We start from the raw sequence: 26,251 nt of genomic DNA on the forward strand, positions 1-26,251 counted from the left end.
TTTTGAAGTACAACAAATTTGGATGAGTTACTTTGTTTGCTTTGTTTTTGTTCTGTTTTTGTGGGGGTGGTGAGGGTGGTGTGAGGGGGAAGGCACACAAACAGCATACTGTTGTCTTTCCTCCTCTAAGTAACTTAACAAGGTCACCCAGCTATTAAGTAGTATAAGCAATAGTGCCAGAATTCATTCCCATATTTATCAGACCTCAGAATCCACCACTCCAACACTAATCGAAACAATATAATGCTCTTTTTGACAGTCCATGGGCAGAAAGATGAGTTCCTATTTGTCTTTCACATATATGGCAGAACTCAAATGATAAAATCTAAAGGAGGTAAGCTTATGGGAACTATTTCCAAATAGTCACTTTTTTTTTTTTTAAGTACGCTCCACATCTAGCATGGAGCCCAACGCAGGGTTTGAACTCATGATCCTGAGATCAAGACCTGAGCTGAAATAGAGTCGGATGCTTAACTGAATGAACCACCGAGTTGCCCCTCCAAATATTCAGAGTCTACCAGTGGAACTGATAGAAAGCAGAATCAACATAAAATTGAATCCAAAGAATCCATGAACTAAAAGGTAGTAGAATCTCAGGCAAGTTACTTAAATTTAATCTAAACCTCGTTTCCTCTACTATAAAACTATAAAACAGCACTTCCCTCACCTCTCAGGAGAGCAGGGAGAAAATAAACACATGAAGTACACAATGCAATGATTAGTACTTGGGTGATCCTCAGTAAGTAGGAGCTGTTATCGTCGTCGTTATCATCAACATCATCATCATGCTTTAACAATTTGGTATTAATTCTGAATTATCAATATAACAATGCATGCATAAATAGTAAAATTACTAAATTTAGGTTCCACATTCAATATTCTTTAGTGATACTGAAGAATGAATTAGGAAACATTTCCTCACTACCTCCCTTCCTGGTCTATGGGGAAAAAAACTGTTGAATATGTGTAGTGATTGCATTTGAATTTTCTCCCTTCTAAGAATTAGTTTAGTAACTCAGGCAATTTATTTTTGGAATTCATATCAATTTAAATATTCGCTGATATGTTGCTTAGTTGGCACATATCACATAATTTATATTACAATTAAATAACTTAATAACAATTAACATGATAGCTCCTTCACTATTAATCAACTATTTTTAGAAATCAGAAAGGAAAAGTCTGTACAATGCATCTGAAATCCTGCTGTTGAATCTTTCTCTTTTTTTTGAGCCTTTTTCTAAGAACTTAAATTCACCCAAAATCTGTTATCTCAGTTTAAGTCACACTGCTCTGGACCCAAAGATTATTACTATTATTATTATTTTTTAAAGATTTATTTATCTGAGAGAGGGAGGGAGTGCGCATGTGCATGGGGGGAGAGGGAGAGACAAAATTCTCAAGCAGACTTCTCACTGAACAGGGCTTGATCCCAGGACCCTGAGATCATGACCTAAGCCGAAAACAAAAGTTAGCCGCTTAACTGACTAAGCCACCCAGATGCCCCTGATACCCAAAGATTAAACCTATCCATTGTTCAAAGATGCAAAGAAATCAATGACAGGGAAGAAATATATGCTTTATGCATCCTTCTTCACTCAAGGAGAAAATACAAAACGGGAACTTGCAGAGAATTCAGGTTTGGCTTTACTAAGCAAAACAAGCAAAATAAAATATGCTTAATTAAAACAGAAAAACCAGCCGTGTAATCTATATTAGCTGATTAAGCCTTTAAGTCATAAGTTAAAAATATAAAAATTAGTTCTACTTAATAACATCTTTAATCATTTGTAAGAGGGCTGGCCCTGATTAAATACACAATACTGTCTCTTTACGTGCACATTTAGTAACTCACTGAATGCAGAATTCTTCATCCAAAAACAACAGGTATAATTTAGTAAATTTAATTGTCACTCCAAAGCCTTTTATACTTTACTGTCATAAATGAGAAAATATATCAGCCACTCTGGTAAGTAACTTTACATCTATTACCTCATGTATTCCTTATACACACTAAGAAGAGGTAAATTATCATACACCCAAAGTCGCATATGGTACATAGCAGAGGATGTAGGTTCTGAATTAAGGTCAGCCTAGATCCAAAGCATTAAGAATCTGAAATTCTAGCTCATCTCTTTTACATAAAAGAAAACTGTTTCCCATTTTTAGAGTCTTTTCTGAAGTAATAAAGATAACATTCACAAAATTTTAAGATCTTATTTTAAGTAATTTCTACACCCAACATGGGGCTTGAACTCACAACCTTGAAATCAAGAGTCGCATATTCTTGTGACCGAGCCAGCCAGGTGCCCCAACATTAACAGAATTTTAAATCAGTAAAATATTAAAGCTAAAACAGAGGGGAAAAAATGGGCATCACAGCCAGTTTTCTTTATGCCAGGAAAAATTCATTATCAATAATCAAGAAATAAAAGCTAATGCATGATCAATATCAAAAAGAATATACCTGTGATACCTCAAACAAGACAGGTTTTTCTTGTTTTAGTGTGTGTATGTTGTGTGGGTACATGTTTTGCACCTGTTAAATGACCAAAACAGGTGTTTCAACTACAACTCTGTGAAACCCAAACAAACAAGTACAGACAAGCATATGAATAAGTACAAAGTTCTTTTAAGTCACACTCAGGAATGGCATCATGAATTTACATCCTTCCCTATTCCTTGTTTTATCATAATAAACTAAAATAGCTAATAATGCAGATTTGATATCACACGTTTCTTTAGTCTACATACGACTTATTCATTTTTTGTTAAACATTTATTCTTTTGAGAGAGGTAGAGAGAGAGAGAAAGAGAGAGCATGGGGGAGGGGGGCAGAGGGAAAGGGAGAAGCAGACTCCTCGCTGAGCAGGGAAGGAGCCCATACAGGGCTCCATCCCAGGACTTGAGTTGAGATCATGACCTGAGCGGAAGGCAGACGCTTAACTGACTGAGACACCCAGGTGCCCCTTATTCACACTTTAAATAACAAGAATGTGACTCACATTTACATAGGAAATACTTTCTAAAGGTTTATTATTAAACAGCTCCTTATTTGAAAAAAGTAAATGATTTACACGTCTACACTATGAAATTACCCAAATGGCTATAGATGACTACAAAAATGAACACTGAAGCTTATAAGTATTAGGGTTATACATCCAATATTATTTCAAAACCTTTTATCCAGATCATACAAAAGGCATTCACTATGAAGCAAATCCTAAGTATAAAAATCAAGATTTGTTTTATTAAAAAAAGGGTATATTTTGTTTCAATTAACAATGAAGAACATTTGTTGGTGTGCCTCTCAACTTGCTAGATGGAGTGCCACCCAACTCATGAATTGTTTAATAAAGCCAATTAGATCTTCAAAAAAAAACCAATTAAAAACATTTGTCATAACAAATTCCCTTAGAGCAACTGAAGTGTTAGAAAAAAAATTATTTCAAAAACTTATATCTGGACTGCTTTTAATCTTTACCACCCAAATAATGTTCAACTTTTTTTTTTTTTAATTTATTTGACAGAGACAGAGACAAAGCACAGTAGACAGAGCAGCAGGCAGAGGGAAAGGGAGAAGCAGGCTCTCTGCTGAGCAGGGAGCCCGATGTGGGGCTTGATCTCAGGACCCTGGGATCATGACCTGAGCTGAAGGCAGACGCTTAACCGACTGAGCCACCCAGGCGCCCCTAATGTTCAACTTTTTAATAACACATATTACATCTCAAAACTTTTTTAAGTTTTTTTATTTATTTGAGAGAGAGAGAGATAGCAAGAGCAGGAACACAAGCAGGGGGAGTGGGAGAGGGAGAAGCAGGCTTCCCGCTGAGCAGGGAGCCCGATGCGGGGCTCGATCCCAGGACCCTGGGATCATGACCTGAACCGAAGGCAGATGCTTAACGACTGAGCCTCCCAGGTGCCCCTACATCTCAAAACTTTTTAAAGGAGTTACTATCAATCTCTTGCCTAACCCTCCATGGACAGGTAGACATTGGAGCCCCTACCTTGTGCTGTTCGATGGCATCTATCCACTGTTGTCTGTGATCTGGATCCTGAGCACGAAGATACCAAACGCTATCATTTACACTAATATCAAATCGGCACTCATCAAAATCATGAGGCTGTGGAGAAAAAAATAGAAAAGGAAAAGCAAAGCTAATTATATTCTTAGAAGTGTTATACCAAAGAGCAAAAACATGAACATATCCATTCTGGCTGGTGGGAGACTCCTGTTATTTTTTTTATTTTTCTACTCAAATAACTTTTTGAAGATGTCTCAGATAAAGAGCACAAGAGCTCCAAAAACTAAATTTCATTCAACTATTCCTACAAACAAGTTGATACATAAATTTATTTCAAAAACAGAGCTAACATTTTCATCAAATGCTTTGAGTTAGCTTAACTAGTGGGAACGTCACCATAAGCACAAAAAAACCCACCAAAATAAGTTTTAGGGAAAGTGTTTACTACTTTTTTCCCTGCCTCCATTATTCAAAAGTAAATTCTCATAATGAATAGTTGTATTTCATTAAATGTGATAAACAAAATATTTTTACATTCTATCACAAAATAATGTTAACATTTCCTCAGAGTATCTCAAATTAACTTCTAACTTTTTAAATGTCTTTGATAATAACAGCCAGGAGAGCTTCCAATGAAAAGCAAAAATAAAATAAACATTACATTAGACCTACGTTAGATAGAAGAAACTGCCTGCATCAAAAAGTAAACATCTAGTGAAAATATCAATTATTTGGTTCAGTCTTTTACATTCTTCGTAAGAATATATAAAATGAATATTTTACATCCTTGATTTTTGCTCAGTAAATGAATTCAAATATGATGGGATCACATCACATATACCACCTCTTCTTCTACCAGACAGAGTATACAGAGAGTCAATCAATTTCTTCTCCTGTGAATAATCTTATTCTTAGAGGGCAGAAAGTCCTCTCTGGTCAAAGTAATAATAAACTTATTTGATGAATTGAATCTACATATTGCATTTCCAGGATTTATTCTTTATTCTTTCCTCCTTTTAACAGCATCAATCTTTTATCTCTTATGTTTAGCAAAAACACTGTAGCTTCACAATGTTCTTTTGATTACGAAACAGTTTCTCTTTTAAGATTAAAACAACAAATCATAGTTCTGACTGGCTAAAGATGTAAGTTAAGCATTTTCTGAATCACAATGTGCTCAACATCATAGTTCGGATTATGGTGGGAGGTAGAATATAATAGAAAGAAGAAAAAGGAAAAAACAAGACTGCATACCCTGCTTCAGTAATTATGAATAAAGAAACACATAATAGACAACATTTAAACGCTCATCAATAATGACTATAAATTTAATGAAATGCCAAATATTCAAGCCTTAAGAATGGAATCCAGCTACTGAAAGAGGTTCCTTGGAGGGAGCAAAGAACAACCAAGTAAATAATTTTAACTGATCAGTCTACTGTTCTAAATAGCCCAGAAGTTTTTAAACTTTCACTTCATAATCATTCTCATTATATTTCTAGCTACCATTCCTGAAAATGTTTTACAGTTTGTATTGTTTAGTAAACTCATTAAAGCTTTAGAAAATAAAATACATATTAGTTCAAAATTTACTAGTTTTTCTAGCAAACACTTTTTCCTCCTTGACATCTTCAAAACCTCCTCACCATCTTCCAGTGAGTACAGTGCCACATTTAAAATATTCCTGAAAACAAAAACCTACCACTAGGCTTCCTCTGGATATGTGTGACTTAATAAAATCTAAAATCAGTATGTAAAATTTGCCAAATTTCTAAATCTACCAAGTATACCAATTATGATTTCTTCTCGTTTCAAAGTTTAGAAATGTGGAAAATTCAAGCTTTTGATAGACAGAGTTGCATAGAGATAGAAAAAAATGACAGTCTAGAAAGCTGGAATTAAAAGAATTTGAAAACTTCAATTGAATGTCACCCATTACTATGAGATGCAGTATCTCCATACCTATATACAGAGATGGTGGTTGACAGAAAATGTACCAAAAAAAAGGTAGCGAGTTCTACCATCAACAATCTGACAGGTTGGTGGCATAAAAGAGGGATGCACCAATTGTCAGGGGATACAGAGTTTGTAAACACAGAAGCCTTGAGTTCCCAAAATGTGTAAAAGCGAGGCAAGCTAAGTCTACAGGGCAAAGAAAATGACAGACTTCTTAACAGGACGTGTTTCAGAGAATATTGAAGTCTAGACAACCAAGCTCACAACATGTGTCAGTGCACATACAACACCTCCCAACATATAACAGATAATTGCTTGATTCAAACACAAATGCAATGAACACAAGTCAGATTACTTTACTCTCCCAAAAACCAAGTTGTGTCCCCACTGAGAATGCATGCTATAGAAGAAAGCCAACAACAGAAAGGAAAATATCAAGGAAAATGTAGGTGGGCCTCATACTTCACCCTGTCAAAATTCACTGTTAGGGACAAAAAAATTTATCAAAAGGTGAAATGGCACTTATATCTACTGTCTTGGTTTGTCTTAGTTCTTTGGGCTTCTGTAACAAAAATACAACTGGGTAGCTTAAACATAAATTTCTCACAGTTCTGGAGGCTACAAGTCCAGATCTTATTGTCAGCATGGTAGGGTGTTTGTGAGGGCCCTCTTTCTGATTTGCAGATGGCTGCTTTCTAGCTGTGTCCTCATATAAAAGAGAGAGAGCTCTCTGGTCTCCTCATCCCCTCAGAAGGGTGCCAATTTCATCATGTGGGCTTCACTCTCATGATCTTACCTAAACCCAATTACCTCCTAAAGGTCTCACCTCTGAATACTACCACAATGAGAAATTAAAGCCTAACATAAATTTTGGGAGGACACATTCAGTCCAAAGCTTCCACTATCAATCAAAATAACCTTACAGGAACAAGACGCATAAATCCACAGAGAAAAATAAACAAAAATTTCTGACAATATTTATTATTGTATTTATTTATTAGAGAGAGAGAGAGAGAGCACGCGTAGAAGTGGAAAGAGGGGCAGAGAGAGGGGGAGAGGGACAAGTAGACTCCTGATGAGCAGGGAGCCTGATGCTGGGCTCCATCCCAGTACCATGAGATCATAACCTGAGTCAAAGTCAGACGCTTAACCAACTGAGCTACCCAGGCGCCTCTTGACAAGATTTAAAAGTGGAATGTGGTAACTGAGTTAGCAGGCTTGAGAAAGCTAAAAATTAAACAACTACAAGAAAAAGAAATCAAGCCAATTTGTATGCAATGATGGAAAAGCAAGGGAACTGGAGGCATCAGGTAGCCATAAAGGTAAAGGTAAGGGTGTAGATGAAAACAAAATTGATCAAGAGTCATTAAAAGATGCAACTAAATCCCTGTAATCCCAAGCATTGGTGACTACTCACCTACCGCTCTACCAGTGTGCAATATTAGAGGCCCCACTCTTACCTCTCAGAGAGATGATATCAGACAGGTTTAAGAAGTAAGGACAGTCCTACATAGTAGTGGGTGTGGGGAAAGGAAAAAAAAAAAAAGCAGATACGGAAGTACTCATATTAAGGAAGTATTCATATTCATTTCTTCCCCCTATTTGACTCCCAGAGAGCTAGCAGCCACACTTGTTCCTTCTCTCCCATTCTGCCTGCACGAAGACTCTTCTATGAGAAAATTAAGTAGTCCAAGAAAAAAAGTGTATAGTAATGATATTTAAGGGTTTTACACCCAGGCACTTACTCAGTATGATAGTTCTAAACCATGAAGATAAATAAAAATTTACCTTTCAAATCTGGTAGATATGTGTAACCAAAATGAGAGAGTAACAAAGAGAATTAAGAAGCATCTGAGATCCAGGAAAAGGAGCAGAAAGGGACTTCCCAGGAAGACAACAAGGAAAATGCCAGAACCAGAGTTATGGAGAAGACGCAAAAGCCAACACTAGAAAAGCATGACAGGGTGCTTTAGAAGAAATTTCTGTGGTGGAGGCAAGAGTAGAATGAAAAGACTATCTAAAAGGTTAAATTCAGCGGACAGAATGTAAGAAGACTTAGAAATTCAAAGAAAGTCAACCAAATTTTTAATGAACTTTTATCATTAATATATAGTAAACTTTATCCATTTTAATCACTGCCACAATCAAGATGGAAAGGTTTTCATTTACATGAGCCCTTGTGAAGATTCCTCATCCTCTCTATGTAAAATCCCTCCCTCTGACAATACCTTCCAGAAACCAGGGATCTGCTTTCATCTGCTATTTATTAGTTTGCGTTTTTAAATAAATTTATGTAAATGAAATCAGTTTGTACTCTTGTCCTTCAGTGGTTTTACTCAGTCTATTTTGATATTATATATATATCCATTTTGTTATATCTTACCAGTAACTGATTCTTTTTATTGCTCAGAATTATAATGAATATAGCATATTTTGCTTATTCACCTGTTGATGAAAAATTTTTTTCCACTTTTTTGTTATTTTGAAAACATTTGTTGTGAAAATTCATATCTTTGTATGAATATGTATTTTCACTTCTGACCTAGGAGTAGGATGCCTAACTCATAAAAGTAGTATACATTTAAGGAACTGCCAAAAATAGTTGTAAATTCTCACCAGCAGTCTATCAAAATCCAGTTACTCCACATCCTTGTTTGGGCTTACTTTTGGACTCTATTCTGTTCCATCTGATCTAAATGTCTATTCTTGGGGCACCTGGTTGGCTCAGTCAGGAGAGCATGCAACTCTTGTGATCTGGAGTCAGACGCGCTACTGTTGCGCCATGAGGTCCCTTAGCATGCAACTCTTGATCTGCGGGTTGTAAATTCAAGTCCCACGTTGGGTGTAGAGATTACTTAAAAATAAAAGCTTTTTAAAAAAATGTGTATTCTTACTCCAAAAATGCTAAATTATTGCTGACTAATAGTCCTGAAATCATGTAGTGTTAAATCCTCAAACTTTACTCCCCTTTAAAAAACTGCTTTGGCTAATCTAGGTAGTTTGCATTTACATATATATTTCCAGACACATTTAGTACCGGGTTGTAGTAATTCGATAGGTTTTCTACAGTGTATTATGGGACGGTGTGATCTCTTAACAATATTGACCCTTCCAATCCATGGACATTTCTCCAGTTTGTCATGTCTTCTTTATCTCTGCAATCTCATTTAGCCTTATTGTACAGGTACAATGCACGATGACAGACTGATTCCTGAGTATTGTGTTTTTTATGTTACTGTACATGGAATTGTTTTTAAAATTTCACTGTTTATAGTATATAATACACCTCGTAATTGTTTATTAACCTTATGTTCCATGACTGTGCAAAATTCACTTATTACTTCTACCAGCTGTTTAAATAATACACCTAAGGAATCTATAAAACATTGATGCCATCTGCAAATAGTTTTCCTTCTGCCCTTCTGATCTTTATGCCTTCTTACATTTTTCTTGCCATATTGAAATGACTAGGATGTTCAAAACAAGGTTAACGTTTAAGTGGTAAAGGCAGACATCCTTGCCCTGACATTAATCTTAGGCGATAAGCATAAAATATTTCACTATTAAGTATGATGTTAAATTATGTGTTTTTGTAGATGCCCTCCATTAGGCTGATTTTCCTTTCTACTTCTAGTTCCCTAAGAATTTTTTTTTTCAATTTAAATGAATGTTCAATTTTGTCAAAAGATTCTTTTTTTTGCTCTGCATCTACTGAAATTTGTTATGAATTTTTGTCTTTAGTTTGTTAAAATGGCAAATTACAATGACTGATTTACAACATTAAATTAACCTTGAATTCCTGAGATAAAGTCCGTTTGGTCATGACATATGATCTCCCCTCCTTTCTTTTTGTCCCAAGGGGATGTACCATTCCTGGAGATACTACAATACAAGGTTGACGCATGAAGTGGAGATGGAACAAGCTCCTATTCCACCCCTCTGTTCCCAAAATCCATTTACTATATTGTCCTTGGATAGAGTATATATCAGATATTAAAATGGCAAGAATAGATACTACACATTATCATAGCCAAAAACCTGAGAAGTGATACATAAACCTTTTTACATACTATTGATTTGCTAATATTTTGTAAAGGAATATGGTATTTATGTCCACCATAGAGCTGTAATTAATTTTCTTGTGATGTCTTTATTAGGTTTAGGTTTCACAATTATGCTGGCAACATAACAAGCGTTGGAAAGACTTTGCATGATATTGGGACTATTTCTCTGAATGTATTAAAGAACACACCAGTGAAGTCATGCGGGCACGTTTTCTTGGTGGAGGAGTTGTTAGCAACTTCAGTTTTGTTAGACCTTGGCTTATGCAGATTTTCTGTATCTTAAAAGTATTAAAAGGGAAAAAATAATCCTATAATTACCGATATACATTCACTTTTTCTGATACTCTTCATTAGTTCCTAAAGATCTGTTTGCCTCTGGGGGTTATTTCCCTTCAGCCTGCAAAAGTTCTCTTAGCATTTCTTAATGACATACTGGTCTGCCCACAAGTTGTCTTAGTTTTCCTTTATTTAAACGTATCTTTATTTAACTTCATTTTTGAAGAATATCTTCACTGAATACAGAATTCTGGAAGGATAATGTTTTTTTATTTCATTCCATTATAAGATGTCTTCTGGCCTCCATGATCTTACCAGGCAGTGTACGGTCCTTTGAATCCCCCCACTTATGTGCCATTTTCTCTAGCTATGTTCAAGATTTTTTATCTTTGGTTTTCAGCAGTTTGACTATATGTTAAGTTTCTATTTGTCTTGTTTGTTGAGCTTCTTGAATCTGTAAATTTATATTTTTCACCAGATTTTGAAAGTTTTACTATAATTTCTTCAAATATTTTTTTCACTTCCTTTTCTTTCAAGACTCCTAAAAACCCATTTAATTCTGCTCATTTAAAACAAAAACAAAAAAAAAAAACCCAAATTGGATTAAGAATGACTTCTTTTGATCTATATTCAAAATCCTGATGATTTTCTCTGTCATCTTTATCTACTGTAAGTCCCAGAGAATGAATGGTTTTTATTTCGGGTATCGCTCTTTGCATTTCTAAAATTCCCATTGGTTCTTTTCGTATATTTTCTTTTTCTTTGCTGAAATGGCCTATCTTTTCATTCATTACAAGACTATTTTCTTTTACCTCACATAATTATAAAACCTTATTTAAAATCCTTGTCAGATTATTCTAACATCTTGTTCATCTTGAATTTGGCATTTATGTCTTTTCCCTTGAGAATGTGTTATTTCCTGGCTCTTTGTATGCTGAGTAATTCTGAGTTGACCCTGAATATTGTGAATGTTAGGTTGTGAACTCTGGATTCTGTTATATTGTTCTGAAAAATACTGTTTTTGTTTCAGCAGGCAATTAACATGCTCAGACCCAAATTGCTAATTCTGTCATTTGTTTAATGGGCAGCAGTTAGGATCTCGGTTCAGAGTACTTTCACTCTGGCTTGCAACACACACAAATGAGGGGTCAGGTACAAACTTGGGCAGAGTTTTATATTCAGAATTTGGGGTTCCCTTTCTCTAGCTCCTTTTTTCTGGATTATCTACTCACTAACTGCATTCCTTCTACTGGTACCTACAGCTAAAAAAAAAAAAAAAAATATGGCAGGTGTTCTTTAAAGGAATTATAGCTCCCCCACATCTCTGATCTCTGCCAAGGTGGCAAGTTATTCCGATCACTTTTCAGACTACTTTTCATCTGCCTCACATCCAGAGATTTGGGTAGAGTTTTTACACAATTTTGAATTCCCCTTTTCTGGCTTCTCCTTTGTGGATTCCCTCCTCGTTTTCCATCAGCCCTGGTTGTACCAGAACCTTTCTCAGGTTCTGCTGGTCAAAAAGATGCCTGTCTGGTTTTTCTGTTAAAGTTTTAGCCACCCAGTACCACCACAATGGAGACTTCATCCTTATTCTACTCATTGCCAAATATCCTGTCCAGAGCTCATGGAAGTCAAAGACTTAAAATGACCTAAGCCAAACATCTTTTTTTTTTTTTTTTACAAATAAACACAAAATATTAAAATTTCCTTGTTCAACCAATTCAATGACTTAATCAAGGAACTAAATAAACCCTATCAGATTTGAATAAAATACATCAAACAGATGCTCTAAATTACAAGAAGAGAAGCTGATTCTTGCTCACTGGGGTTGATTTTGAAGGTATCAGGCAGCTCATATTGCTAAGAAATATAAATAAACAAGATCAAAAAAGGGAAAGGAGCCAGGGGAGACTAAGTAAGAGAACTCTGAGACTACACCACAAGTGTCATCGGTGTGGATAAGGGCCTCTTCCTCTTCTGGACCTTGGAAGCCACTACTGGCACTGCTGCTACTAGAAACTGGATGCTGCAGTTGCCAATATTGTCTTGAGAAAAATTCCCTGTCTGCTTTTCTTTATGATCCTGCTTCACAATCAAGGTAGGGCTGGGGGAGACAAGGGGCAGTAGATGTGGGGAGGGTAGCATAACAGCAGCCTGATAATGTAGGCCTAATTCATATGCCCATATACTAATTAAGGGGAGTTGATGGGCTGGAGGGATGCTGGGGTTGAGAGGAGAAAATGAGAATCTGGCTTTTGCAGATGATTTGGAAGACCTTCTACTCAGACCCACAGCAGGGAATTCTTTAAAAGCTCATTTGATAATGAGCATGCCACTTATTTATCACATTGTCTCCCTTAAATCCACCCTTTTATATTGCTTTATGCTATCGCGACTGGGATGCTACAAACTACATTTTCCTCCACTAGTCTCCTTTGTTAGGTTCTGCCAATAGGGACAACATGCTAGAAGGAGACGAAGTCAGGAGGAAGGTAGAAAAAAAACCTTGTGTTTTTGATAGCATACTGTTTCCATCAACATCTGTCCAGCAAAGGTCCTTCGTCCCGGCAGGGGCAATTAGTTCGAGTCTCCAGCCTCTTTTAGAACTCTGTGAACCAGACTCACCTAGCCACCTCAGATGTACAAGCATCAACTGTGCAAGGGCCACTTACTAGATATTTGAAGTAGAGCTCTACAACGTCCCCCTTCAAACTACTGAGATATTAGTACCAACTATGCTGGGTATACTTTTCCTTCTAGATGTCTGAGACTCAGCTGCAGAGTGCATTTCCTTCTGAGATAGCAGATAAACAGTGAACCCCTCTCCAGATGTCTGAGCCTCAGCTTCGGAAAGTACTCCCTAATCAGGCAGTCCTTTCAACTCAGGTTTAAGCCTTAGTCCCAAAAGGCTCCTGTGATACTGGTACCAGCACCAGTGGGCAACCCATTCTCTTCAGAGATCCAACTCCCAACTCTACAGGGCTCTCTCTCCAACTTACAGGTTCTGATAACCCCAACTTCATCCCTTCACTCCTCTGGCCCTAGGATTTGTAAAAGCTGGTCTCTGCAGTTACTACCTACACACTACCCACAATGTTTTTCTTTTGTTCTTTGAGTTCTGAACACTTACTGCTGAAATACCTGCAGTGGTTTCTGGTTCCCTGAGTGGACCTCTGGATGATGCAATAAGCAGTCCAAAAATAGCAAATGTTCATTTCATAATAGAGTATTAGATACCATTCAAAAACAGTATTTCCAAAGGTTGGAAATTTGACATCTTAATATGTGGGAAGAAAATAAAGAGGTTACAAAAGCACATGTACAATGCGATCCTAATCATGCCTGTTGCCTTAAGAGCACTTTAAAGTATCTATACAACCATTTGTGATTAAAGACTGTGTACAACAGAGGCCCTGTTTGGCACACCAGTATAATTCGGGTCCTAGGACAGTGACCTACACTGAAAAAACATTTATTTATTGAATGTGGAGACTGAAATTCAGAAAACTACCGTCCGCATAAAAACATGCGCACCAATGTTCATAACAGCTTTATTTGTAACAGACCCCAAAAGGGGGCAACCTAGATGTTCTTCAACCGGTGAATGGTACATAAACTGTTATACATATACTACTCAGCAATAAAAAGGAACAAATTATCAATATACTCAATAGCCTAGGGGATCTTAAGGAAATCACGCTGAGGAAAAAAGCCAATCTCAAAAGGTAACACTGTATGATTCCATTTATGTAAAATTTTCAAAATGAGTAAGTTATAGAAATGATGGAAAGATTACTGGTTGCACGGGTTAGGGATGAGAGAGTAGGCTGGAGGGAGAGAAGAGAGAGAGCAGTGACTACAAAGGGGTAGAATGCGGGTTCTTTCTGCTGGTGGAACAGTTTTGTAATTTATTGTATTGGTGGTGACAAGTTATAAAATTGCACAGAACTACACACACACACCTGTATGCATGCACATGTGCACACACACAAATGAGTACACGTAAAACTGCTAAAATGTGAATAAGGTCTGTGGGTTGTACCAATATCAACTTCCGGGTTTTGAACTGTATACTACAGCTACGTAAGATTTTACCATGCACAGAAACTGGATGAAGGATAAATAAAACCCCTGTGCTCTATTTTTGCAAATTTCTGTGAAAGCACAGTTATTTCGAAATTAAAAGTTTTTTTTTAATAAAAAGATATTCAACAAAACGTTCAAAGTGGACTATATGAGATTATCATCACTTGTGCAGGCTGATGACAGAGGCATTAAAGGAGGCTGACTGGCTATATTCAGAATCTAACATACATGGTGTGATCTTGGGAAAGTCCCCCCAGTTAGGGAATGAAAATATTACTATATAAATGTAGAAACTAGATCCTGTCAGCACCCTAAGACATTGACACATGTATCAGTGAACATATCATATAATTTACAGGGAGGAATAAATGCTCTGGGAAGCAGACATTTCAGTTTTCTGGTAAATGCATTCCTTATAAGAATTCCACCCGGAAATATGATAACGATAATCTGAAAGTTTCAGCACAGAATCAAAATAAGGAGAATTAGTTGGAAGATTTTTAGTGGCAAGTAGCATACCAAACTTAATCCAGCGTTTTTTCCAATTTTCCTTTTAAGTCATAGAACCCTTGTTCTCCTCCACACCCTCCAAGTCTTAACGATAACATTTATATATTAAAAATAAAAAGCTGATAGGCTAGGGGTTGGAGGGAAAGAAGAGCAGAGACATCTGTGCCTCTGATGTGATAGCCTGAGAAGGACGTCACATCATTTTAGTGTATTCTGCCAAGGATGCATAACCCGAATCAAATCACAAAGAAACATCAAACCCCAAATAAAAAACATTCTAGAAAATAACTGGCCTGTAGTTTTAAAAAATAGCAATGTTACACTAGACAAAGAAAGGCTAAGGAACTAATTGTTCTAGATTAAAAGAAACTAAAGAGACATGACAACTAAATACAATACATGCTCTAGACTAAACTTTGTACTGAAGGGGAAAAATATACTATACAGGACACTGCTGGAACAATGGATGAAACTGGAATACAGACTATAAGTTAGAAAAAGGATTACTATATGAAATTTCCTGAATTTGCCAGCTATAGTATGGTAATACCTACTAAGAGAGTATCTTTGTTCTTGGAAATTATACACTGAAGTACTAAGATAAATCAAGTATGATATATGGAACCTACTTCTCAAATGACACAGGGAAAAATATAAGGCATGTGTGCGTGTGTATCTAGAGAATGATAAAAGAAATGTTAAAATATTGCTGAATCTAGGTGTCAAAGAAGTTATCACATTACTCTTGCAACTCTTTGTATATAATTATTCCAAAATAAAAAGTTAAAAATGATTTATAAAAAGAGCTGTCTCTTTCCTTACAAGAGTCCCCTGAAAGCGAGCTGCTTAATCTCTCTTTATATCCCACTATCAAAGGGAGACAATGTCATCAAACAGTTGACAAAATCACTAATATTAAAATCAAAGATTAAACACACAGGAGAAAAAAAGGAATTCTGAAGAAACAGTCAATGACTTGAGGATCAAAAGATAAACTTACACAGACAATACCATGTGACACACGTACATTCATGTGCACACAAATGTACACAATTTATAATTTCAACCAGGCCTCTTCCTCCAACCTCCAAACTTTTACCTAATTGCCTCTTCTATATCTTCTCCCGAATGCTTAAGAGGAATCTCAACACATCCAAACATGGCCATCTGATTTGCTTCACCAAACTTCTCTTGTAGGCTTCTGTATTTCTGTAAATGGTAACTACCAATTGCTTAGACCTGAATCATCTGACCCTTCATTTTTCTCACATGATATGAGGCATCCATCAGCAAATCTGCAAACCTTGTCAGCTATACATTCCAAATAAATCTGGAATCCAATCATTTCTCATAATCTCCACCAATACTACTCTGATCCAAACCACTGCTATCTCTCCTCTGGATTATTTGCATAGCCACCTAGGGCTGCCTAATTCTGGCTTCCTGCTTCCATCCTTGCCTTCTACAATCTATTCTTAACAAAGCAGCCAAAAGTGATCCTGTTACTAGGATTAAATCACTCTACTGCTCAAGCTTCCAATAATTTCCCTTCTCACTCAGCACAAAAAGTCAAAGTCCTTACAATGATCCACAAGGCTCTAGACAACCAGGAGCACCACCTCTGTGACTACTTTTCCTACTGCTTTCCCCTTGCCTATAAACCAGACAGGCCTCCAGCCAGACAGACCTCCTTATAGTTCAACTAGCCCTGGAGGAACTTAACAACTGCTACTCCTTACCAGGGCTCCATTCACATTAATTTTTCTCTTTGAGATTTCTACTCAAATACCTCATTTCGCCCATTATAGAACTCCCCGCCATACACACAAATTTTAGGCTGTCGTCTTACAAATGGTATCAACTAGAATTGGCAATGTGACATATAAAATAACAGTGCATCTTAAAGTTGATGGTCAGACTCATTAAAATACAAGTAATACTTTGCCAGAGAAACCTTCCAAGACTCACCCTACAATAAAAGATGCTAAAATAACAAGAGCCACTTAATAAAAATGTTACCTACTTTAAGAGAGCAGAACCTAAGATTCCCAGACAAGGTTAGTTTGCATAATCTCACTGTCCCCAGTTGCATAACATCTTTCCTAAGACTTTGTTTTCCTTTTCTGTTTGTAAACCTAACACACAAATATTGAGGGAAATGTATAGGAAAGCAAATTATAAGTATTCAGTATTCATTTCAATTTTTTTCATTTAACATATTGCCTTGATGTATCCTCTGGGTATTTTGTCTCCTATTTTTACCTCAATTTTGGGAATTTCTGAATAAACAAAACTCTGCTTTTAATATTTACCCTGAAGTAAAGGCTGGACCATGATGCAGGCAGCCCTGAATGTATTTTCAACATGCTCTGACATCTAAACCTGTGCTGTCCAATATAGTAGTCATTAGCCATGTGTGGCTAGTTTGAACTAAGATGAGCTATAAGTGTAGAATACACACTGGATTTTGAAGACTTGGCAGAAAACAAAGAATGTAAAATATCTTAGTAGTAATTTTTTTTTTTTTTTTTTTAAGTAGGCTCCATGCCCAGGGGCACAACATGAGGCTTGAACTCACAACCCTGAAATCAAAACCTGAACTGAGATCAAGAGTCAGATGCTTGAGGCGCCTGGGTGGCTCAGTCGTTAAGTGTCTGCCTTTGGCTCAGGTCATGATCCCAGGATCCTGGGATCGAGCCCAACATTGGGCTCCCTGTTCTGCAGGAAGCCTGCTTCTCCCTCTCCCACTCCCCCACTTGTGTTCCCTCTCTTGCTGTGTATCTCTCTGTCAAATAAATAAATAAAATCTTTAAAAAAACCAGATGCTTAACTGAGCCACCCAGGCGCCCCAATAATAATTTCTTATGACTATATATTAGGATGACAATATTTTGGATATATTAAGTTAAATAAAATATAATAAATCAATCTCATTTATTTCTCCTTTTTTGATGTGGCTACTAGAAAATTTTCAATTACATATGTGACTTGTATTTGTGACTCACATACTTCCATTGGACAACCATGATTTAAAACTTTCATTCATTTATTTATCTATGTAACCAGCCAATCAATGAAATATTTATGAACATCTATGATTTACCAAGTACCATTTGAGGCACTGAGGATACAATGGTAAGAATGAACAGGTCCTTAACTTTGTGGAGCTCACATTAACCAAATCATCACACAAGAAATGTAAAACTTCAACTGGTAACAAGCCATAAACAAGAAAGGTGCATCATGTTAAGAAAGCCTATAATAAAGGAAGTAATCTAGTCAGGTAGGCCAGGGACGGTTTCCAAGGAAGTAATACCTGAGCCAAGAGAAGGATGAAATGGAATGAACAGAGGAAGAAAGAAAGAACATTCCAAACAGCAAGAAAAGCACATATAAAGATCCATGGCAGGAAAGAGCAAGCCTAGATAAAACCCTGAAAGTATAGCATGACTGAAATGACACTAGGAGAGGAGGAAGTCTGGCAAGAAATGAAGTTTAAGAAGACGGCAGATCATGCAAAACCTTATAACCCAAGAGAGCCTGAAGCCCAGCAGAGAAAGGATAGTATAATGCATTTTCTTTTTTTCACTGAGCCTGAAATACTTCATTTCACTTGAGAAATTTAGATATTAATTCTTTCATCTTAAATTACTTGAAGACATCAATTAATAGACACAAGGAGATTATTAGGATGACTAAAGGAGGTAACATATGAAATACCTAACAATGCTTAGCACATAACAGTTGCTTAGTCCATGTTTCTTAAGAATCTTACAGTTAAGACAAAAAGATGAGGAATGGTTTGTTGAAAAGTTGTGGCTTGGTTTGGACCCAGAGAAAAGACGGGGTTTTGATAGTGGAGGAGGGAAAAGACATTCTGGATAATGGAAAATTCAATGAACATTGTTAGCAGAGAATGTCAAGGTGCCAGTTAGACCAGCAGTCAGGTTGATTTGGAGGATGTTCATCTGTTCGACTCATAACTACTCCGTTTCTGAGACAATCACTTAACAATTTACCAAAGTCTGAACCTTTAATATCCATTGTCCATTCGACCGCTAGCACCAACACAACTAATAGCAATTCCTCTGCCTTTATGTGTAATGACTCCATTCACTTAAATGTCAGATCAAATATCAAAGTCCAGAGAATAAGCGCAGTTAAGATAATGAGATATCCATTTTTTACTTGAGCATAGCTATTTTTCTTGTTTTAGGAGAGCAAGAAACTTCAGCATGCATCAGAATCCCTAGAAGACAGAAAGCTGAAGCTCATGGCGAGTTTCTGATTCATTAGGTCTGAGATTGGGCCCGAGAATTTGCATTTCTGTCAAGTTCACAGCTGATTTTAATGCTAATGGCCTGGAGATCACACTTTGAGAACAATGTTCTCTGCCATAGCTCCCTCTTTGTTATTTAATACTTCCTTGTTTTGATAGGGCACATTTTCTAAAAAGAAAGCTTTGTAGAATGTGTATTTGCGTGTTTTTTACTTTTTATTACGGGAATTTTCAAACATATGCAAAATAAAGAATGGGGTAACAAACCCCCTTTTACCCCCCCACCAGTTCAAGCCCTTCCAGATGGATTATTTTGAAGCAACTTCTAAACATATCATTTCATCTGTAGATACGTGAGTATGTATCTCTAAAATAAGACATTTTAAAAGCCACAAGAAGTAAATTTTTTGAGACATCTTAAAATGCTTTTATCTACCCTTATAGTGCCTTAATGGTTTGGCTGGATATAGAATTTAGTGTCGAAAATAATTCTTCAGAAGCATGAATGCATGGCCCATTGCGTTTTAGCTTCTAGTGTTTTGAGAAGTCCATAGTCATTTTGAAACCTTATCCTTTGTTGTGATTTGTTCTCCCTCTCTGGAAGCATGCAGGATCTTCGTTCTTCCCAGTGGTCTGACTCAGTACAAGGACGTGTCTTTAATAATGAGTCTTTTTTCATCTAATATGCTGGGCCTTCCTTGACCCTTTCAAAGTGAAAACTCATATCCTTTTTTTTTTTTTTAAGATTTATTTATTTTAGAAAAAGGGAGGGGAGGGGCAGAGGGAGAGAACAACCCAAGCAGACACTGTCCTGAGCGCAGAGCCCCATGAGGCTTGACCCCAGGACCCTGAGATTACGACCCTAGTGCAAACCAAGAGTTGGACACTCAACCGACTGCACCACGCAGGCACCCCAAAATTCATGTCCTTTATTTCTATGAATTTTTCTTGCATTCTTTTATTTTTTATGTTTTCTATAAAATGTTTTCTTACATTCATCTCAGTAAACTCATGTTTCTGAAATCAAGATTTTTATACTCTTGTATTCTTTTATTGACGCTACCTTTCTTCTCTCTTCCTCAAGTTTCTACTGCTCAACTATTAAAATTCTTGGATCATTCCTTAATTTTATCTTTTCTCTCTTTCACTATCCGAGCTGAAGGCAGATGCTTAACGATTGAGCCACCCAGGCGCCCCTCTCTTTCACTATCTTTTTTATCTTCTTCTCGATTTTCTGGGAAATGGTTAGAATTCTATCTTCTAACCCTTCTGATTTTTTTCATCACTGCTACCGTATTTATAATTTCTGACAGTTCTTTTTAATCCTTTCTCTTTTATAGTATACATTTTTGTTTCATGATTCCAAATTCTCTGAGAATACAGAGAAACCAAATTTTCTTTCTTTTTGTGGGATATTTGAAAATTTGTTGCCTCATTTTGTATTTATTCTCTTGATCTTTTTCATACTGGAAACCTCATATGCCTGGTGGTCCTTGACTGTTCATTTCTAAGAGCTGGGGATCCACAAAGCTGACCGGAACCTGAAAAGTTACGTATGGGCAGTTTATCAAAGATGAACTTCACTGCTGGCTAATCCAGTTGGGCTACTTCGTTGAAGAAGTTCTGATGTTATCTTTAGGTCTTCCCTGTTGGGCTGGTCAGATTCTCTAGACAAGTCTCCAGCAATCTCCTGCCCTCAGTATGAAAGTTTGTCACTTAGAGCTTGCTGAACCACGTAAGTGAATAGGGTGAAGTTAAGGTGTCCGTATTCAGTGCACACTTCCCCTAACCACCTCTATTTTAGTATCATTCCTTGTTTTCAATTGTTTCTAACTGTATATCCGCACTCTCCAGCCCAGAGACCACCATTTTATTATCCCTATAGAATAAACCTCCTATCTTTACCAGGTTAGTGCAGGGGTAGGTCAAACACCCAACTGCACAGAATTGGGAGAGAAAAATCTGCGGATCTGACTGCTTCTTAAACTGATACTCTGTATCCTTATTTTTTACAACTTTCACATCCAAATTCTTATTAAAGTGTTATATTATTGCAATGTAAATCTAGTTCTCAGATTTCCCAACTGATAATTTAGGATTTGGTTTCCAGGACCTATTAACTCACTTTGCACTTGTCCATCTGTTTTCCAGCTTCTAAAATGCTCTCTTCTATTGTCTTATCTCTGGTTCTCCCTTTTCGGTTTAACCCACTGACTTTGGGCAAGGAGATCAAGTATATGCATCTTTACTGAGATGAATTTCCTAATTTTTTAAAAGTCAAATGAAACCACTTAACAACTTTAACAACAGGAGAAAACTTCACTGCGTGTAACTGGGTTTATATACAAGTTTCAAGAATCATTACCCAGGGGCGCCTGGGTGGCTCAGTTGGTTAAGCGACTGCCTTCGGCTTGGGTCATGGTCCCAGAGTCCTGGGATCGAGTCCCATATAGGGCTCCCAACTCAGTGGGGAGCCTGCTTCTCCCTCTGACCCTCTCCCCTCTCATGCTGTTTCTCTCTCAAATAAATAAAATATATTAAAAAAAAAAAAAAGAATCATTACCCAACCCTGTCTCCTTGCCCTCAATACATTATCATTTTAGAGACCACCTTAATTTCTGGATGAGCCTCAACTAATCACGGCTTTTTGGTCTCTTAGTACCTTATGACCAATTTATAAGTGATCTTTTTCCTTTTTAAGTTATAAATTCTCACTAGTGGGTACATATACTTTTAAAGAAATAATTGTTGGATAATATATATTCTCTAACTTGGGGACCAAGAGAATATATCATTCTTTGTCAGCCATGGTTTTCTTGTTTCAGTGACGAAACAACAAAGGTCAAGCACACATAGCACTTACTCCAAAGAAGCTCAACAGCAATACCAGTGAATTGACTACATGATGAATTGTAAGCAGGTAATTTTAAACCTAAAGCTCTGTCACTTAGTGTCACTGTATGCCCAAATTAAAAAATAAAAATTTAAAGAATGTGAGAAATGCTAGCTCTCTATAAATAACCTATTTAAAAACCTAATAATAGTGCTGGTATCTGTAAACTATACTGGGAAATAAATAGCCTTCAAAGGCTCCTAAGAATTCGAGCACAAAGTCTGCAAAATATACATTTAAATATGTTTTAAATGTAACTGATTTTCTGATGATAGTGACAAAAACCAGCCTTTTAGGTTAGGAGAAAATATTTGCCAAATATGTGTCTGATTAAAAAAAAAACAACAACCCATGTCTGATAAAAGTTACAGTATCCAGAATATCCAAAGAACTTTCATAACTCAATATTAAGAAGACAAACAGAAACAAAAGATTTGAACTGACATATCACCAAAGAGATACAAATAACAAGCAGATGAAAAATTATAAATTATTAGTCATTATGAAAATGCGAGTTGAAACAACAATGAGATATTACTACACAGCTACTAGACTAGTTAAAATAAAAACAAAAAACAAAAAACAAGCAATGACAAAATGTTGAGCAACCAGAATTCTCATGCACTGTTGGTAGGAAAATAAAATGGTACTGCCACTTTGGAAAAGAGTTTGGCAGTTTCTTATAAAGCTGAACACGCATTTACTGTACGACCCAGAAATCCCATTCCTAGTTGTCTACCCAAGAGAAATAAAAGCGAAGGTTTACACAAACAGCTGCACATGAATATTTACAGCAGCCTTACTTATGGTAGCCTAAACCTGGATACGAACACATATCCCTCAACGGTAAAGGATACACAAGTGTGTACGTCTATCCAGTGGAATGGTACTCAGTAACAGAAAGGAACAAGTTAGGGATAAATGCAACAACATGGATGACTCTCAATAGCATTATGCTAAATGAAAAGCCAAACAAAAAAAGCTTCATTACTGTATGATTCCATTTATATAACATTTTGGGAAAGGCAAAACTACAAGAACAGTGGTTTCCAGAGGTTGGGGATAGGGACGTAACTGACTACAAAGAGGCAGGAGAGAACCTTCTGGGGTGATGGAAATTGTCTATATCCTTCTGAGGTGATGGAAAATGTGGTAGTGATTACATGATTGTATACATTTATGAAACCTGTAACTGTACACTTAGAAGGGGTGAATTTTACTGGATGTAAATTATACTTCAATAAATGAGTTTTAAGAAGGCATGACATGACTTAAAAAAACAATAAAAAAATAGAACAAGGAAAAAATTTGTCAGGAACATGCAGAAAGCATATAAAAACTGTTTATATACATATATGTACACACACACATATATATGTAAAGAGAGAACGAGAGAAACAGAACAACGTGGTGGAAGAAAAGTGGTCAAAGGAAATGAATGAGAATCTGTTCAAATAGGAAATGGAACATATCCTGGCTCTAATAAGTTATCTGCCATCTTTGTCACCCTTTAATAAAAGCCTCTGCCAGCTTCCCCTTTTCTTTATTTTTAAACTGTAGGCTTTATTTCTAATACAAACATTAAAATAAACTTAAAGAAATCTGAGTGCCTATTATATACTAAGAACTGTACAAGTGCTTCTATGTTATTCTGTTGAATACACATAAGCATCCCATACTTAGATCTTATATCCTCCCCATCCTTAACCAGTTAAGGTGAAAACTCAGAGAAAGGTACCTTTGGTCATAAGAAGAGACAAGATGAAACCCACGTCTGACTTCAGAGCCCACGAATGAAATGTTAAGCACTTTGGAAATTAAAAGATATAATGCTAAATAAAAATACTAAACATAAAAAACTGGTATATGCGAAGCTTAAAAGACCTTCAAGAAAACTAAGAAAATAAGCCTCCTTCTAACTGTTTAAGCAGGCAAATCTAGAAAATTATGTATATTCCTTGCTTTATGGAAACATCAATGCTAAAATATAGACTATATTTATCATAGAGATTTAACAGAAGGCATTAATAGTAGATCACAAATTTTAAAGAGCTGCTTTATAAATATTTAACAGGCATGTTCTTGCAAATCTTACACAAAATAAAATGCATCATATATATACATTTTTTCCCATGCTCAGTGACATGTGATAAAATAACACCAGATGGGAATCAGGAGACTTGGGTTGCAGTCTTAACTCAAGTATTTAGTATCATGGGTTGAATCGCGTGCTCAAAATGTATATGTTGAAGCCCTAACCCTGCATAACTCAGAATGTGACTTTATTTGGAAACAGGGTAATAGAGATGTAATTAGTCAGGATGAGGTCACATTGGAGTAGGTCCCTAATTCAATATGACTGGTGTCCTTACAAAAAGGGGAAATGTGGACATGAATATGTCCATAGAGAGAACACTATGTGAACATGAATGCAAACATGGGACTAATGCATCCATAAGCACCAGAATGCCAGATGGCCAGGAAACCACTAAAAGCAACAGAAGGAACCAACCCTGATTACACCTTGATCTGACTTCGAATCTCCAGATCTGGGAGACAATAAATTTGCTGTTTAAGCCACCCAGTTTGTGGTACTTTGTTAGGGCAAACCTAGCAAGCTAATTACATTCTGTAATTACATAATTTTGGGCAAATTATTTCAATATTCTGGGTCCTACATTTCAACAAGTATCCTTTTTTATATTTTTCCACTTACAAAACCTTTTACCAGGGGCGCCTAGGTGGCTCAGTCGGTTAAGCATTTGCCTTGGGTTCAGGTTATGATACCAGGGTCCTGGGATCGAGCCCCAAGTCGGGCTCTCTGCTCAGCGGGAAGTCTGCTTCTCCCTCTCCCTCTGCTGCTGCTCTGCCTACTTGTGATCTCCCTATCAAATAAATAAATAAAATCTTAAAAAACAAAACAAAACAAAAGCCTTTACCAAATATTTTAAATATTTGAATTATCTGAATTACATTATTAGAGGCACATTCAAGCTATCTAAACACAGAAGATATTTCCAAATGAACTGAACAGATATTATTAGTTTTTCAAGGCATAAATCTTAGTTTAAGATTCTAATTTCTTTAGAAATTCATAGGCAAATGCTCCTCAAATAAGAATTACCAACTAATATCTTATCTAGTACTTTTACTTGTTGTATATACCTTACTCTTTCTACCAGTTCAATATAGCAAAATTACATACTTCATAAAAGGCCAACTTCTTAAATTTCTCACTAATCTAGAGTTCCTTGTGTAACGATTATTTATGGCACATTACTCATCTTTGGTGATATCCAATTTGCTAAACATTATTCTGTATCATAATTTCTTACTTTATAATTCCACCTTCAAAAACCTTTTGGACCTGATTAGTCTTTATTTGGCACTTTAAAACTTCTTTGTTTAGTTTTATCGTTTTCTTCAATTTGAATACCTCCTTCCCTTGCTTTTACATCTCTATTAGCTTCTTTAATTTTGCCAAGATCTTTCAACTTCTCCTTCAACCCCTACTTACCAAAGAACTACTTGGCTTTAAATTTTTAAAATCCAGCAATGAACATTTTCACTACCTTGCAGTTTTCCCTCTGAAAATATTAAACCATGAAATTGTGGATATATTTCCCTATAGCCAACCTACAAGAGTAATAGGAATTCCATTCATTTGGTAATTAAAGAAGTTGTACAAAGTTTCAGGTATACAAAGTCAGATACCTAGAGTGAGTTGGGACTACAGACCCTAGGCAAACCAATTCTAAAGACATTACTATTTTCATTATACCAATATCTCTACCTACCTAATTCCCAAAACATCTTATCTCAGTAAATGCAAAGAAATCACTTCTTTTATCTTCATGAAAGAATCATGAAATGTTGGTTGATGAAATATTAGTAATATAATTTTAAACATGCTACAAAGAGAAGGAATACACAAACCAAGTGAACAGAAGAGAGAGCAGAAACAACCTCAAGTACACACACAGGAATGTAATATATAATGAAGGTGACATTTCAAACCAGTAGAGAAAAGCTGAATTATTCAACTAATGGCATTAGAATATACAGTCATTTGGAAAACAATAAAAAGCTAAATTCCCACATCACTCCTTAGACTAAAATAACTCTCGTAGGAATAAAATTGAAATGTAAATTTCAGATGAAA

At 36.3% G+C, this 26,251-nt stretch overlaps 1 protein-coding gene and 1 non-coding gene across 3 annotated transcripts in view; both read right to left on the reverse strand.

Annotated features, from left to right (window-relative positions):
- CERT1 (ceramide transporter 1) overlaps window positions 1-26,251 on the reverse strand; it is a 113,545-nt gene that overhangs the window by 77,389 nt on the left and 9,905 nt on the right. For both annotated transcript variants that reach the window (XM_027604374.2, XM_027604373.2), the window contains exon 3: window positions 4,008-4,124. In XM_027604374.2, coding sequence (XP_027460175.1) covers window positions 4,008-4,124 — 117 coding nt within the window. The remainder of the gene's footprint in view (window positions 1-4,007; window positions 4,125-26,251) is intronic.
- On the reverse strand, window positions 9,839-10,031 carry LOC113930097. Its single transcript, XR_003522463.1, has one exon. It is a non-coding gene; the product is annotated as a U2 spliceosomal RNA (small nuclear RNA).

The sequence above is a fragment of the Zalophus californianus genome, chromosome 5 (genome assembly GCF_009762305.2).
Source record: "Zalophus californianus isolate mZalCal1 chromosome 5, mZalCal1.pri.v2, whole genome shotgun sequence".
NCBI classification, from domain to species: domain Eukaryota; kingdom Metazoa; phylum Chordata; class Mammalia; order Carnivora; family Otariidae; genus Zalophus; species Zalophus californianus.